The 18,390-nt window shown below is 38.2% G+C and overlaps 1 protein-coding gene across 4 annotated transcripts in view; it reads right to left on the reverse strand.

The window, feature by feature from the left end:
- fstl4 (follistatin-like 4) overlaps positions 1-18,390 on the reverse strand; it is a 370,155-nt gene that overhangs the window by 26,037 nt on the left and 325,728 nt on the right. For all 4 annotated transcript variants that reach the window (XM_071460311.1, XM_071460312.1, XM_071460310.1 and 1 more), the window contains 3 exons: positions 10,623-10,789; positions 5,904-6,024; positions 3,057-3,218 (listed from right to left, as the gene is read on the reverse strand). In XM_071460311.1, coding sequence (XP_071316412.1) covers positions 3,057-3,218; positions 5,904-6,024; positions 10,623-10,789 — 450 coding nt within the window. The remainder of the gene's footprint in view (positions 1-3,056; positions 3,219-5,903; positions 6,025-10,622; positions 10,790-18,390) is intronic.

Below are 18,390 nucleotides of genomic sequence, written 5' to 3' on the forward strand. Positions count from 1 at the left end.
CTCTCTGTACATCTCTTGAAGGGTATGTAGCACCTATACACTTCTGCAACATCTGACATTCACGCTCTCCCTTCAGTCTCTCTCCCCTGTTAGATCTTCTTTTTGCCTCACTCATCTGCCTTACAACTTAAAGCTAGCATACTTTAAGTGTTTGTTTTCCTGCACAACAGCAATAAAGCACACGCTCATTTTTACGCTGAAAAGTATTTCTACCTTCTGATTTACGCCTACTGGGTTGTAAAATAACAAGACATTACAGAAGTTGACGCAAAGCCTTTCACATTAGTGAAATGTCTTTTGGATTCTGATAATAATTCTCTTTTATCAGGGGAAAAGTGTGTAATGCTTTGAAGTGAAAACTGCCTTGAAGCAGGCCTTCATAGAATGAGACACCATTTTAATTACTTCTAATTCATAATTATGCTCAGATCAATTCTTATTGAAATCCACTGAATCAACCACTCATTAAATTAGTCTTTATATCCTTATTTGCAGGCTTGTAGCAGTTCATAATGACAGGAGCTGGAGTAGTTTTGTCTTAAATTGTAACTTTTAGTGTTCTTTACTCCAACACATGGGTGTGCTACTATAATGGAAAATAGAGCCTGTGCCTAGGGCCCAGGAGTCAATAGGAGCTCCAGCCTTAAAACAGCTATAATCACTATTTCAATATTAACAACTGACCACATTAATACTTTTGAATGGAAAGGGTAGTAGTGACAAGACCATAGATAATTAAAACCTAACTTTGCAGTTCCCTGTACCTCTAGGAAGGTTTATAGCATCTTTAAGTTCATTGTTTTAGTTTTCTGGCCTGCAACTTTAATGCACTAGATCTCTCTAACCACTCTCATAGTGTTATTTTAGCTGCAGCAGGCAGTGAAAAAGCTCTGAAAACCCATCATACTCTACCTGCTCAGCACCAAACCACCAGCTGACATATTTAGCAACTAGCTAGTGACTGTGGTGGAGTATTTAGCAGCTAAAGAGGTAAATCTTTCTGCCAGGAGTTAGTGGAGAGAAAAAACAGAACTAAAAATAGCATGACTATTGGATGTCCATTCATCAGCTGGCCAGAAACACAGATAAATGCTGAAGTTAGTGATAATATGTCACTGTTGTGTTTACAAAACAGGTATACTTGTATGGGCATTTTGAAAAGCAACAAACTAAATTCCTTGCTAAGTGGCAATGAAGTAATGCTGAGTCAAAGGTCAACCAACACTTTAACATATAAAAATACCCTCTCAATAGGTCAGAGAAGAATAAGGTTAAAAAAAAAGAAAAGGTTTAAAGAGTGATTTGAAAATACTAGACTGTCTCCTTCATTTGGACAAATGTCTGATGAACTCATACACTCATTAGATCTTTCATAAGACCTGAAGGACAGGTCAACAATTGTGCATCAAAGCTGCTAAAAACGATGCTAGATTTCCCATTTAATTCTTTTCCTCTTACATTTCTGAATGTGTACACTGTTGCTTCCTTTCAGCAGCATAATATACCAATGTAATAAACATAACTGCAACATCAGACACGATGTGAGTAGGTTACTTTGCCTTGTAGTATGTGGGAAAAAACAGTACATAGAGGCTTTATGTTTGCGTGACAAGATAAGGCCCTTAAGGAAATTTGTCCCTGCCTGACGCATTGTTAGCTGCCTTTACAATAGTTATTATGAACTTTGCTTTATGACCTCATAACATTTACTACTAAAAAAGAAAAGCTCCAAGACATTTAGCTCACCTAATAGCCATGCAGCTTACAGCCATACATTCCCCTTGATTAAGAAAGGATGTGATTATAATGATTTATTGATTTGAAACTCAAGTGATGAGTCTTCTTCCCAAAATGCATCTGGGTCAGAAAAATTATCTATATTGTTAAATGTCAAGGTATCCCTGTAGCTGTTTGCTCTATAACACACTAAACAACGGGGAATATCTGGGACAGATCAACAACAGGCTGAAGTGGTTTCAGCACTGTGGACAGTTCCTGAAAATGGTTTCATGCCTTACTGCTCAACTGTGGCTTTACAGTCACAGTGCTACTCACTATCAACTGTCAGTATGTGGTTCAGATTTTACAGAATTCAGCTAAACATGAGGAATAAGGCAAAACTTTGACAATGTATTTATTACACTTATGACATATGACGTGGAAATGAAACAGCTCATCTCCTCTTCTCTGTGCTTTGATCTTTTGTTGAACCATGGCTACATAAAGATGATAATCTACCCTGCTCAATCCACTTTTCCAATCTATTCTTTTCACTTTCCTTAATGCTTTTGATGACACCCCCCCCCCCCCCCCCCCAAAATCACTCCAAGTATGACTCCTGCCCACTGTCATTTCTTATGTTAGTAAGCAAATCCGAAACCGTAGCCACTGCAGTGTTTATGTGTTGGTGAACCTTGCAGAACCTCCCTTGTTTGAGTGTCTGAGGGTTGATAACAGGCTATTACCACAGGTAATGACCCACACATAGCCAATAAACTCTCCCTTAATGAGAACTAGGCCATAAAAAGAAAAGTCATGCCTCCTTTTCTCTGATACTGAGTGTGTCTTTTATAAACACTCTTAGAGCCTGGATAAATAACTGCCAGCTCCTGACATGCAGTATATCTCATTTTATTTTCACACTTTTGATCTTCCTTTTCATTCACTTCTAAGAAAAAAGTATGTTTATTTTGTCTAAGGAGCAATATGAAGACAGCTAAAGAGGGTGATGCAATCTTGGTTTCATCACCTTGGTATGGAATAAAACTTAATGGAAACTAAATATACATCACTACAGTACACCACAACATTACTGCTGAGTGGCACTAGTCACTTTTCAATAAGAAAAAAGTTAGTTAAGGGGGCCTAAACCTTGATTTTCTAGCTTTGTTTTCACTGTCCACATGAATTGCCTTGGTTTATATCTGCAGTATTTGCATACTGCAGTATGTACTTTGCAATTCAGAAACTCTGCACCAACAAGATATGACATAAAGTATTTGCTAAAACACATAATATGCTTACAGCACTTCCCAAAATAATCAAAAACTCCTCACCTATGAGAGAAAGCTGTTTGGAGGATCTGAGCTGCAGGTCCATGCCGTTCTTCAGCCAGAGGAGTTTGGGATTTGGGATGCCATCGGCATGGCAGTGAAGGCTGGCAGAGACGCCAGGCTCCTGGGCCTGTGTCTCTGGATAGACCAGGATCACTGGAGGGACTGGACGCACAAACACAAACAAACCAAAGACACAAACGGAGAGAAGAGAGGGGTGAGTAAAAACATAATTACACAATGTTTCATGGTAGACTGTAATTCCTGCGGGAATTGAGCACAAACACCCACACGCCCAGTGCACAGAGAGGAATTTGTCTCCCCCCAGCATGGAATATATTCACACATAACAAGAATCCAGGAGCTCTGGGGCTGCTTTCTTTCAGCTCGTGTCCTGCATGAAATAGATGCTGGACGTATCTGCCACTTACCACCTCCTCTGGGGAGAGGACCACAAATGAATGTGGAGGAATCAAGGGGGAAAATGAAATATGAGGTAATAGTTTACATGAGCAGGTAAGCTGTCGCTGTCTGGTTAGGATGCAGAACCACGGTCTCAACCTTGAGGCTGCCTCTAAATCCTCATGGTCCTTCATTCGGAGCTCAATCATCTCTTCCATTCACGTTACAACTGTACCCCTTAACCCTAATGCAATATTAATTTTGCTATTGTTGGTTGTTTGATCTTCTGTTTGCTTAAATTATAATTTATTATTTTTCTGGTTTACAGATACTTTGTATCTTCATCTACCACAGAGACGCATACACACATGAACAAATAAAATATCTAACTCCTCATCCTACACACACAATCGCACAACTCCCACACATGAACTTCTCCTCACTTCTGTGCTGTACTTTCAGCCTGTCTGAAGCTCCCTGTAATGTAATCTGTCTCTCTTTATGTTCTGTTATATCACCTCTTCTGTTTTGCTATTGAAACAGTACTTTGCTATAGAATATCTTTCTTTCTTTAATTTGTAACAATATGTACTGTATGGACTTAAAGAGACATTCTTGAACAGCACTGATACTGTATTATAAGGTATTACATTACCACAGATGGAGTACTAGACTGCGACTGGCTACGTCACCGATATTGAAGCTGCAGTGCTGTCATCCCTTTCATTGCAGTGCAGAAGTAAGTCTAGATGTTATTGCTTTAATAGCACAACAGGATGCAAACCGCCCACTTAGTTTAATGTGGCACTTGGCTCCTCTCCATTCCACCTTATCTCACCTTGTGGTATCTCACTTGAATAACTTGAATCCCCAACACAAACATTTGGTAATTGTGCTCTCCTGATAACTCATCCTTCAGGACCCTGGTCTGTCTTCATGACTCGTTCCCATCACTCGCTCTCCCTCTTTAGTTAATATAAAATGTTCTTTTCAATTAGCATCTTAGAAAAAAAACAAAACAATAACACCTTTTGTCTCTCCTTATTCAAAGAGGCTCAATTAAATAATTTTTCCCCTGCTTTGCCTGTCTGTCACTCTGAGACAAAAGTGCAGAAATTAGAGAGGGTGGTATCTTTGATTTGTGGTTACAGGTGGGAGGGGAGCTTTTACATTTCTTCCTCCATAGATTTTCTTTGGAGAGATGCCTAGTAATAAAAACTGCAGGTAGGGGTGACGAAGCCCCTTATGCATATGATTAATAGTGTACATGCAAGAGAGCACTTTGAAAAGTTCAGTATTTTAGCTCAAGCTGCTTTTATCTACGGCATAAAATCAAGTGAATGTGCTTCATACACACACAATTAGTTTTTAGCCTTATGTAAGTGGCAAGACAGCCACATTGATGCAACAGCTGTGATCTGTGAACTGCATGTATGAACAACAACAGCTTTAATGATACTTTTTATATGAATAGAAACTAATCGTTTGACAAGCCACTTCACTAAAGCATAGCTTCATTGTAAAGGGAAGCCTACATAATATGCAGCAAATGTATTTTGATAAAACAAGTACTGCAAATGATTAATTGATAAGGTGAATGACAGAAAATTAATCGCTTCATTTTTCAAGCAAACATGTCAAGAAAACCTCAGGTCTTGGCAAATCCTGAAAAACACAAGGCATCTATTACTAATTCTAAACCAGGAATTAGATTATTAACTTTGTTTAAATTATTCATGCAGTGTATTAACACTGCAGCCTATCTGACAATTCCAGTGATTCCCTTCACATTAGTTTCACTGAATTAAAGTTAACAGTCAAATGTGTCAAGGCAATATATAATAGCTGAAAATCAGTGTCAGTAGAGGAGCTCGTGGTTCAGTTGTATTTGAATGATAATGGTTTTGCTGCTGTTGCTCCTTGCCTTCGAAGAAGTCTTCAGTATATTTACTGTTACAATTACCAATAACATGAAGTAAATGGATAGGTAAAAGTAGTGGATAAATGGTTAAAATGTCCAGAAACAGAAACCAAAGCCCTTAACATTGCCAGTTGCAGGATCACTTTGTCCTGTCTTGTGTATTTTGATTTACGTGTATCAAGAATCCACCAGAGTCATTGTGTTTTCTCTGCGGTGAAAAACTGCAATTCCTTGAAGCCACTCCATCTGTGGAAAGGGCACAATGAGTTGCACTTGGGCCCTTCTGAAATGTCTTGGGGGGTCTGTGATGGACAAAACAGTGCAGCTTAATGGTATCCTTGGTTTCCTGACATTTCAGTCAGTAACAGGTCCAGTAAGTACAGTAAGGCCCCAGGTTTTCATCGTGGCTGAATCCTCACCTGTTCTTCCCTGTTCGCCCTCACTGAGGAACCACAGAGTAGCACAAACGATTACATTTTGTCCAAACCTTTTCCACAATATTAAGTAAGAAATGAGCCACTACTGACCATTCACCTGCAGCACATGTGTCTGATGGAGGTCTTCATAGCCGTAGGCATGGCAACTGTAGTTTCCCATGTGGATGGTTGTCACCTTGGTGATGTACAGGGAGCCATCGTCCCCAAAATCCTGTAATACAGGGAAGAGATGGAAGTTAAGAGTAAAGTAAAGAATGACGAGATGGTGGTGGTGGTGAAAGAGCACAAGAAGGAAGGAAGAAAAGGGAGGAGGAGTGAAGACGGGAGAAGAACAGGAGGTGTAGGAGAGGGAACAGTGGTGAAGAATGGGGTGCAGGAAAGAGCCACAGGGAGTGAGGGAGAAATGAAGATAGCTTGATAGAATACATACGGATGCGTGGAGAGAGCAGGGAGAGGGGAGAAGAGGCACACAACAGCAGGAAGTGATGGGAAAAGACAAGAGAGAAAAAGAGTGATGTGAAAAGGAAGAGAGACCATGAATCAACTGTTTCCCTGTTGAGCTGCAGCAGGCGTTGGGGAATTTGATCCTCCTCTCTACCCTCATCACACTGCCTCAGCCTGATAAATGGCAAGGGTTAAAAATATAAAGCCCATTAGGTTGATGAATGGAGCTGGTTGTTGTTGGTGCAGCATGCAGCAGTCACCAGGGGTTTCCAGCCACAGCTTAGGGTGGATTAAGGTATTAAATAGTTTGCTGTCCCACCAAGTGGCACAGCAGATGTCCTGATGCAGCTCAGTCATGACATGGAAACCACAAACGGTTGCTTTCTTTCTTAGGGCTCTAGACATTAATGTGACCTGACAAAGGGTCGCTTTGTGACTTGAAAAATCTGAAATGATTTACCTGTAAGATAGACAGGGGAGTTTAAGCAGCTTTTAAAGTTCAGAATTTACAATTAAGGTGAGAGATACAACTACACCAGCGAGGGCAATTAAAACGGAATGGGCCATTTGGGTTATAAAATATGACTGTAATATATCTGACAGGTTGGGCCTGATATATTTTACTTTAAAATCTTAGCTACTGTTGTGGTTCCTGTAGAAAAAAAGGTATTCAGGGGCTGTCTCTTAAACACTGATGATTCTCTCAATTATAACTTCATAATCAGTCGAATAAAAATACTTTTTTGATAGGCTATAAACTTCAAGCCAAACTGAAATTGAAAGAAAGGATTGTATTTCTTTGACTGTGTGCAAATGTTTCTACTTCACAGATGAAACCAAAAGCATTAAAAAGTGAATCTTGGAAGTTAATGTGAGACTTAACGTGTTGACTTACTGAGATGGATGGTTGCTCAGCAGTTGCACTTGACTGTGGTGTAATTGGGGATAGTATATTTCATCAGTCTAAGTAAGGTGTATTGTTAAAAACCTTACTAATGCTGTTCAGTACTTTCTTAAACTGAACCTGGTGATGCTGACTCATCTTTGAGAGGTCTGATTCTGCTACAGCCATAGTATTCAGGCAAAACAAGTCTGAATTTTATGATTATTATTGCTCAAGCTAACAAAAAAAATTCAATCCAGTAACCTTTAGAATAGTTGTTAACCTTTGAGTTAATGAAATGCACTGATGTTCCACAGACAAAAACATATAATTTTCCTGAATAAAAATGATGTTTTTGTGATGGAAAGAGCAGTGGAAGAATCATAAATGAAGATGGCCTATGGTCACATCCAAATCAATTAATTTAACTCATTGAAGTTTTGCTTTTCAGATGTAAAACTACATTAATGTCTCCTTTGATCTATTCTGCAATAGTAATGATGATTGCATTGATTCATAATACACAATAGTACTGATGCACTAAAGCTTGCATATATTTATGAGAAACATTCATGTTGTTTATGAGGTGGTTGTAATGTACATGCAAATAAAGCAGCTGTGTAATGACTATTTTTAATAAAATAAATATACATTATTCATTTTATTTCTGAATTAATCAGTATCCAATTTCACACAGACATAGATCACTTTGGCTAATACACCACAGTAGCTACAGTTGTGGCAGATTATATTGCTGTTCTTTCTCTTTGTAGTTGTGCTTTTGTGTTTTTGCTCTCCTGCAATCAAACCTGCTGAAATAGGTCTGAACCCTCCAATATACACAGTGCAATTCCTTTTAGGAGAACACAGCTCCACTCAAAATGTAAAATACCCATGATTGAGAGTAAAAACCAAAGAGGAATAGGCACAGTGAAAACAGTATAGTGGAGAAGAAGGTGGACAGAGAAAGACAGAGAATAAAGAAAGAAAGAATAGAGAAACTAAGAGAGAGCAGTCAATGAGAATGATTGTAGCTCTTAGGTTTAGGGGTTATATGCCAGACTGCAGAAAGATTTTAATCACTGTTGAGTGAAACTGAAAATAGTTTTTTAGATTCATATATAGATACACAGTTCATATATAGATACACAGTTCAACAGAGGAAAATAGTTTGCTGAAAGGACTTTGACAGGAGAAGGGTCTCTTTCCTCCTCTCACCCAGTTTCCTCTTTGACCTACAGCACAGTTGACTTGAAGAAAACATTGGAATAAAAAAAGGTGTTACTGGTTACTTAGTTACTGTTTTTCTGTCATTCTTTCTGTCTTATTTTATTCAAATTTTACGATCTAACAGAAAAGGTTTCATGAATTCATCACATGATTGTAGATTTTATTGGAATGAATACATTTATTTCAAGGAGCACTGTATATTTGCTGACTTCAACCTCTCTGGTTAATGTGCTGTAGATCAAATGCATCATCCTTATGACAAATTATTAATTAGAATTTTTTGAAAATAATTTGTAGATTTACACATTTCTAAAATGACACGTCTGCTACAAGCGTATGAAATATAAATCCAAGCATCCACTTGTTGATCTGTATTTAGGTCATTTATTTGAATTTTTTTGTTCTTGTTCCTTAATGGCTTAATTATCATTTATTTGTCAGTGGAAGTCTCTTAAAATACAACATCTTAAACATAAGAGACAACTGCCAAAACAGGTTGAATTAACAATCTGGCAATGAGATATTGGCATATTCTTTTAAATATGCCATTCCTCTCGTTCTCTCTGATAAAGTACTGAGGTTATCACTATCGTTTATCTAGGGATTTTGTTTGTATCATCTTTTACTTGACTCAATGAAAAAAAAAGTCAAACACAGCCAGGGCTCCACTCTCCCTCCTCCATACAGATCACTGCGCTCTGAGAAAATTCATTATGCATGGTCAAGAGCCTGAGAGACCTCTGTTGCCATTACCTCTCCTCCAGTCTCCACCTTAACACTTGACATTGTTTATCGGCTCATCATCACAGCAGACCAACAAGGCCGCTCATTAACATGCAATTAGTGAATTGTGATCCGGTGATGGGTAAAGCAAGGCTGGCGCTATGCTGTCACCTGTGCAGATGTGTCTAAACAGGAGCACGGCCACACAGTTCATTAAGCACTGAGCAAGCTATAATTTTACACTTTAATCGATGGGAGCTGGGGAGTAAAATATGCTTTGTTTGATGTCCTTTCTTGAATCTTTTTTTTCTTGCAACAATTTTTTCTGCCACCTTTCCTTCTTTTTGTCCTCTCTTGCTTAGCTGGTTACTGATCATCAGGGTACATGTGGTATATGTGGTATTGTTTTGACCTAGAAAGTCTGTGTATGAGTGTGTCATCGTGGCAAAATGTGTTCCTGGAGACACCAACTGTAGTGGGAACTACCACCGAGGTGCTTTTGAGTACTTTGGCAGGGGTCTATATTTGGGATGTTGTGATATACCAGTATTGCCCGTGATACTGAAAAATTTTAATATTGATAATGTGTCAGTAATATACATATGATAATATCTTGATGGCAGATGTTAGGCCTTGTGGATCTTTTGTTTATCAGTTCTTCTGGTTGCCTTTTCACTGTCCATTAATTGTTCTTTATGTATGCTTTTGTATAATCATGGTTACAGGCTCTCTCCACCTCCCTACATTAGTACTTGAGTCTAATTCATTTGCCAAAAAAAGAGACAAACATAAAGTAAGCAAAGTTAAAGATACATTTGACTGATAGCTTAATTATTATTATTATTATTATTATTACTTTCATATTTTCTTTAAATATTGGGATAATATCATAATATTGTTATCATGAATTCTTTTGGCCACAATAATAGTGTAATGAAAATCTAATATTGTGAAAGCCCTAGTTTATATGTCTGTCTGTGGATAGATTTTGGCAGAGCAACAGTGTCACAACCATGCAAGATACGGTCATGAAACTTTACAGGTGTGTAGTTGAGATCAAAATGATGGCTGTGCTCTGATGCATAAGTTCTGAGTTCTACTCAAGTAATAATGTAGTAATAACTACTGAGTCTCATGGGCATAAGTTGGAACATCGACATGTTTGCTAAGACCTGGTAGCCATTACAGCTTTAATATGTCAGGCCTGTTTGTCAGTCTGATTGAGTTGAAGTTCCTCTGCCCCCTTGTGGCCATAAATCTATTAACACTGCTTTACTAGAATTCATAACACTGACATCACTCAACTGCACAGAAGAAGTCATGTTGTCTTATCAATATAAACAAAAACAAATGCATTCCCAGGAATATTTTGCTCAAAGATCCACATTATTAAAATTTTACTTCTTGTTCAACCATCATGAGTTACTCATGATTCATAGCTCATGTCTGTAGCTATCGCTATCAACTCCAGCACCACTATCATCACCAACAACAAAAAAACTGCATCAAGCACTATCAGAAACACTCACATTAATATCCTCCAGGTCCAAGAAGTTTAATATGATGCCGTTCCTCTTCCAGATGATTGGTGGGCGCAGCGTCCCCTGGATCGCACAGGTAAGGACGGCACTGAGGCCCACTGTTACAGTGGAGAGACTAATGCGCTGGTCCTCTGCCAGGCTCAGCTGGACAACCTCTGTTAGAATAAGAGTATGAAGGGAGATGATTAGTGTTGGAGAGACAGAACAGATGACAGAGGAGCAAAGAAGAGATGATGGAGGGAAGAGGAGGAGAGAGGAAAAGATTGGAAAAAATGAGAATATGGAGAAAGAAAGAGGAAAAAAGGCAGCAGAGAAAATCACAAATCAGAATGGGTGTGCTGATGTAGTGGAACTGTAGCCAGGGTTAATACATTTCTAAGCTTCCATCTCATTATTAGTGGAGCGAGGAGGATAAACAGCTGTCCGGGAGTGAAGGATATCCAGTATGAAAAAAGACCATGTGTCAGAGGACACATAGCTAGCCAAATATCATTCTTCTCATTAAAGGAAATTTATGTTCATTGAAGTGGCCATCCAATTCAATTCACCTTTACGGCAAATTAAGAATTATTCTTCACTGGTTCCCCTTGGCGCCATAAATAGTATCTGTCGCCAAGCTGTGTGACCAGGCCAGATCTACAGAGTCGCAGTTACAGTCTGCAAAGTTTCTGATCTACTGAACCTTTTTCTCGTTGTCAGTTTAAACTTAAACTGAGCCCAATAGTTTAATAATTATTAAGACATTAAAGCAGTGTCTTTGCAGCAAAGTGGGCTATACAATACATTAAGTATATATCGTATATCCTCACTAGTAATCAATTTTATGACCTTTATTGCATCACAATGCCACCCTATCCTTTATCTTTCTACCATTTTGGGTGAGGAACATAAATATGCCGATGACAGTGAGATATCGTGTGAATGTGGAGTTCAGGCACGCCGGCACTGACATGATATATGTCAGTGTACGCTCCTGGGTCAATATTGGCTCAGGCACAGGACATTCTTGGTCCAATAAATAAAGAGACACAGACACCTGATAAAAATCTAAATGGAGCCAGCCAAGCGTAACACTGAGCAAATCACATACACACACACGTCATTTACTGGACTGATACTATTAAGTGCCCTTGCTTCATGACCTTTCATTACTGAAATATTTTAAGAGAGGATATGCCGTTAAGGATCTAGTTACAAGAAGAAAAAGAGCAGGGAAATTGAAATCTGTCATTATGTTTGGAAATTGAATATCCATAGATGAAAATGCTGTGATTCACAAAATAAATGCTAATACTCAATAATCATAATTACGATAAATACTCTGATGTATGTACTTTTAACCATGGCTTTCTAAAGAAAGATAGATGTTCCAGTCAAAATAAAATTGGCCTCTCTACAAATATAAAATTGTTGTGTTACAGATGTTATAAAGAAATTACACTGACTTGACTTGCCACAAGGTATAACAACTAGTTGTCTTGTTACTGTCAGACTTCAACACTGTCCTTCCACAGCAGGTAATGCTCATTTCTTTCACCTCCTATAATAAGCAGAACAGTGAAAACTTAACACATCCAGAACATGGCATCTGTCTGATAGGGAGCTGCTCTCACATTACAAATAAAGTTGAAGTGTTGTTTATGAATAAGCTGTTCTCACAGAGTTGATATATTTTTGATCTAGGTTATGTTTATTTACCTTTATCTACTAACTAGCATGTTTGTGCTGAGAAACTTTTGGGAGTTTGCTGACTTGTGCCTCCTTTCTAGGCACAACAGCTCTATCAAATCTACCACAACATAAAATGGTATGCTACTCTGTACTGAATCTAAACATAAACACTGACTTTAACACCTGCGGAGATGAAGCCAGCCTCACAACAGATAATTTCAACCTCTGCAGAGGACAATATTTCATTTTCAGACTTCAAAAAGATAGCTAACAGATAAAATGTTGTAGGGAACTTCCTGTCCAGATTAAGAATTTAACAAATGCTGGTGTAAAAACCCTAGGATTTTAGCTGTCCGTTTTACATAGCTCACCAGGTGATAGATAAAGATGGGTGACAAATTAAAGGAAAAGCCTGAATAAATGAGTGGAGACACATAACAAATGCAGCTGCACTGTAAGGTACAGTCAAGCAGTTAATGTTCAACCATGCTCTGTGGCCTGTACAAAAATGCTGAGCAAGCCCAGCTGATTCTGATTTTGTATCAAAGATCTAAGTGACTTTGAAAAAGGGTTTACTGTTGGGGCATGGATGGCAGGAGCTTTAGTCACAAATACTGTCTAATGCTGGCACATTAACAGTAATGTTGTTTAATGTGCAATGTCCCGAAATAAATAAATGTAAATGAAATGAAATAAATAACCGTTCAACTTACTAAAGCTTCAATAGGACCAGTGACTAAAATGACATCTGCGTTTAGATCAATGAGAAAGACTATCAGTAAATAGCGTTAGAAATTGTGGTCAACAGTGCACATTTGATGACCATGATTCATGTGCATTACTACAGTATGTATCGAAAAATAGAAAAGCAACTCCTCTTCAAGTGACTGAGACTGTCAATGCAGATGCAATCAGATTGTGTCAGCTTGAACAGTCCATTGAAAATTACATAGTGAGGGATATTATAGTAGAGTTACAGTGCGTAAACCCATCATTTCAAAGATAAATGCACATTTGAGAGTTCAGTGGTGCAAAACCTATATGCATTGTCTATAGAGATGTGGATAAAAATCACTGCAAATCAATACAAAGCCGTTCTGAGTGATCGCCTTCATCCTATCATGAAACATGATGGAAGTGGTCTCTTCCAGGATGACAATGTCCCAATCCAAAGGGCACGAGGGCTCACTGAATGGTTTGATGAGTATAGAAATTATTAAAATTTGTCATCCGTGTGTTGTATCCAGGTAGACAGCTCAGTCTGTCAGTGATATTTCAGAATGCCTTGGGTACAATACACTGCCAGGTCCAACCAAGTTAGAAATTCAACAAAACAGTTATTTGGGTGTCAGAACAGGCTTTCAGTGCCATGTGGACAGATGAGGGATGAAGTGCATTGATCTGACATGGCTAAGAGGGGTGCTTTCAGGGTTGTACTGTGAATTTCAGATAGACTACTGTCGGGATGCAGCGTTAAAAGTCTGCTGGTGATGGCTGTCTCATCGTAGGTTAACGACATTTGCATGTGGGGAGGCGAGCATTGCCATTAAAATGGCTAATTCCCCACAAGGTAAACACCACAAAAAAACAGCAAAGATGTATGCTGGCTGTGTGATAGCACAATCCGAATCTTCATCAAAACTTGCCATTTTCAGCGTGTAGGCTGCTAGCTCAGGGGGTGTTGTTGTTTACCGTAGCAAAGGGGATTTTGAATACATTAACAGGCAGGGTAAGAGTAAAGGGAGGAGAATGCTGCCTGAAATAGGCACCCAATGGCAGGCTTTCACCCACAGCCTACATCTGGTGAGTCAGACTAATTTAATTTCAGACTCAAGAAACTGCTATTATTTTATGAAAAAAAGAGAAAAAGAGAAGGAATTTACTTTACATTAAGACTTTTGTCTACCTAATATATGTCTACCTAATAGTGTGATTTTAATGACAAACTCATGTATGACTTCTCAGATTGCACTTTTTATTTGGTTTTGAAATGAATATCTTCACTTTACTCTGTTGTGAAGCAGTACTGACAGCAGTGAAAAGATAACCTTCAGCTCAAAGCCTCTAATGCAGGGCTGTAACTCTGCTGTCTACATACCAAATCAAATAGGAAATGCTCCAACAATTCAAAAGCTGTGTTTAGATATTTCCAGCAGCAGTCAGCCAACCCCTCAGTCAGAGGTCAGTCTGAACTTTCCAACTTTCTGCTGATGTGTTCGTTTTCATTTTTAATGTCTAGTAGAAAGGCCACTGTATAACAACATCTACCTTTGTGAAAGATCAGTTGTGAAATTAATCTTGACACCATGAAATTAATCCTGATGCCATCAAAACTCAACCCACTGAGTTTATAGCTACGAGACCAAGAAGACAGAGACTTTTTATGTGATGAAAAATAGGCATATACTAATAGTTACAGTTGCTGCTGATGACACCTTAACAAAGACACTGGGTCCAGGAGAGTCGTTAAAGGATATTAAGGGAAAATTTCAAAGTTTAGATTTTTCTGTTGTACAATTACAAAACAACATCAGTTTATTGCTGGGTGATAATGATACTCACACACTGTAACTTAAGTTCTATGGGCGCAGACAGAGCCCGCTATCAACAATCCCTTTAAACAGGGACAGCACTGCATCTCATTTAGGGCTGATCAATATGGCAAAAAAAAAAAAAAAAAAAAAAAAAAAAAAAAAAAAATCATACTGCGATTATTTTGATATTGTGATTGAAATATGCAGAACGATTCCAGTTGGTACAGTCAATTTGTATTTCAATTTCACAAAAAAAAAAAAAAAAATTATATATGATTTGAAGCCTGGTGTGTCTGTGTTGCACCAAAATTCATTTATGGTATATTGTGACACTTTTTACCTTTATCAAAAAAAATTACAGCTCCTGTGATTTGGATATTGCACATGGCCATATTGAAATTTCAATAATATTTAGATTAAATGTCTTGTGCATTAAATATTTTTCATCCACTGATTTGAGCAAGTGTGTACTTGTCTTACCTCTCCATAGCTGTAGCAGGGATAGAAACCTCAAGCTGTTTGCTCTTTGCTTGGCTCCATAAGTTAGCTAATTGACTTATTTAACTTATGTGTGTGCCAGTAAGATACTTCAGTTTTTGTAGCAAGAACAAAGTGTTTTTAATATAGCTCACCGTGTTTGGCAGAGCTACTGCATAGTCCAGAGTCTATCCTTCATTATTTTTGAGCAGTCGACTATTTCGCAGGCCATTTGGATTTTATTTGACCCTTCTCATTTATGGAAGATTTAGAATGTCAACAATGATAAACCCTGCCCATGGACCACCCCTCTGCTGTGATAGGACAATTGAGACAAATAGAGAAAATAAAAGACAAAGTTTCTGCACTGCAGGGCTAACACAAACACAAAGAACTTTGCCTTAATAAACTAATGACTAAATTTTTTACATGATGATATATCTGATCAATGAATGAGCGAACAGTGTTGATACTTGCTACCATGAAATAAATTCCAGCTGGACTCAAAAAGTGTTGGCGTTTAATTCCAGCACTAATAGCTACACCCATGTTTAATTCAACCACTAAGTATTATTCCTACTTTCAGAGAAGCTCTATAAAAATATGTCCCAACATCCTCCCATGTTCTGCCCCGTTCCCAGATGACCCAGACAAATTGCATATCCACAGGCAGTGCCTGCTCTTCCCCAGCCAGCTGGGGAAGGTTGTCATGACATTATCTAGTTAATGATTCCTACAGTTTTCCCCCTTCTCCCAAAATAGCGCCAATGTGTAAGTTAGTAATTGACTTTCTGGGGATTTCAGGAGCTCCACTTATCGATCAGCCTTGCTAACTGAGCTATGGACGGGCTGACAGGGCCAACAGGGAGGTTTCCTGTATCCAGCTCTGGAGGGATATACAGCAAAGCATGAGTAAAGAGAGGAAGAGAGAGAGAGCTAGAGTGAGAGTGTGAGAGAGAGAGAGAGAGAGAGAGAGAGAGAGAAGGGAGAGGGAGCACGGCCAAATACTGTAAGAGAGAAGTAAAGACAGAGACAAGGATCGCACTTAAATGACAAAAAATAAATAAAAAATAGGGTGTGAGGACAAAGAAAAGACTTAAAAGGAGGAAGAAAACATATGTAGCAGGTAAAAGAGGATGAGCAAATTAAAGAAAGAAAGACTTACAGGGGCATAAGAGAAATAGTAAAAATGTGTGTGCGTGTGAGTCAGAAGGAGAGAAAAACTTGATTCAGAGCACGTAGACAATCTCCCAGGGAATAACTAATGTGGGGAGCTGAAGACTGCGGCTCAGAGAGTTGTCCCCTTCCACTTTTATGAGACCAGCCCCTCGTGAGCTGGAGTAAGACATCAAGTCACAAAGCAGAGGAGCAGAAGACCATGACTTTTTTAGAGGGTAAGACAGATAACATCCAGACTGTAGACTAGAGGAGGCAAAGAGAGATGTGGTGACGGGCAGAGAACAAGGAGGAGAAATAGAGAGACAGATGGAAAGAGGGTTATAGGTGAAGGAATGGGATGTGAGGAGCTTTATGGAGGAAACAAGAAAACAAGCTGACAGACACCCAGTAGGGATAGATTTGTTGATTTGCGGGTCAAAAAATGTCGAGGCATCTAGTTTATGAGTGGGATAAAGTGTTTCAAGTGCCTAGCTTTCATATAACCATTGTTTCAACAGCATTAAAATGACTTTGGTTCACAATTACTTGTAGTCACTGAAATTATGTTGAAACAACAGGTATATGTTACCTTGTTGTCCAAAAACCACCCAGTTTACACTTACACATCTTTTCACCTGAAAATGACAAAATCCATGCCTAATGGTGTAGAAGTTCTATACACATAAAGTAACATAATATCTGCCAATGAATAAAAATGTCTTTAATTTATATTAAGTCACTGCTCCCGACAGCCAATGTTCAAGATGAAACTAGAGTGCTAAGATTAGATTTCATCAGACTTCCAGCCTGCAAATTTCACACCATGACCTCTTAGAGATGTCTCAAAAATATAATGCAGATCAGGAGGATTAAAGCAAATAATTATCTGATCAGAAGTAGGTTGCAACAAAGTGAGTACAAATTTAATAATTAGGTGACACATAAAATAGGATTGAGTGATATTGTATTGTATTGTGTGAGGTTGTCCAAAGCCACTTTTCAACTGTTGTGCAGTAACTGATCAAATTTCCATCACCATTTACTGAAAAATATCTAGACAAAAGTATTCATCATGTCAGCATAAAGAATTTTCTGTTAAATAATTTAAAATACATTTCATATTTTTATTGTCAGACTATTTTATAATTCACAAAAATAGTTTGATACAAACCAATCTAGTAAGCCTCTCTGTATTTAACTAAATAGTTTATTGTACTTTAGATCCGTGTCTCTCTGAACTTAATGCATGTGTGATAGTCAGCCACATTACGAAATATGGCATGTGCTTTTAGCAATAGACTGTGTAGCTGCAGAAATCTCTTTATAAACCAGTCTCAAAGGGCAAAACAGCACTTTGCATGTCAGAAAAGATTTTGTCCTCAGCTCTCCTCAGACAACACTCTCTATAGACTTACTCACCATCTGATTTATGTGTTATGTTCTCTAATGGCACTATCATCACTGAGGTCAGTGGACTGGATTAATCACAATATGCGATTACCACCTCTGACAGATTAAGGTAGCCTATGTGAATGTAGAAGTTATTCAGTTTTACCGCTCTCATCTGAAAATGGTTATGACATAAGCTTTTGGAGGAAAAAAATAATGCTAACAAAGAATTTGAAAGTGCTGCGTTGCATTACTTATTGTATTGTTATGACATGAAAAACACAATTTAATAAAAATCTGCAACATAAAAATAACCATAAAATTGTAAAAGACTTTCTTCTTTGTGCATGCAAAGAGTATGGTTTCATATAGAACATGGGGATTTCATGGAGCTGAGGCTTGTAGATTTTGCATCCCCTTTTTTGTTTTTCAAAAGGTAAAGCTTGGAGCACAATTCAGTGAGCGTTTTGATGATCTGAGGGTAAAACAAGATGTACATGTATATAGGACACACACACACACACACA

Source organism: Trachinotus anak, unplaced genomic scaffold (assembly GCF_046630095.1).
Source record: "Trachinotus anak isolate AG129_WGS33_773 ecotype Australia unplaced genomic scaffold, CSIRO_AGI_Tana_v1 ptg000024l, whole genome shotgun sequence".
NCBI classification, from domain to species: domain Eukaryota; kingdom Metazoa; phylum Chordata; class Actinopteri; order Carangiformes; family Carangidae; genus Trachinotus; species Trachinotus anak.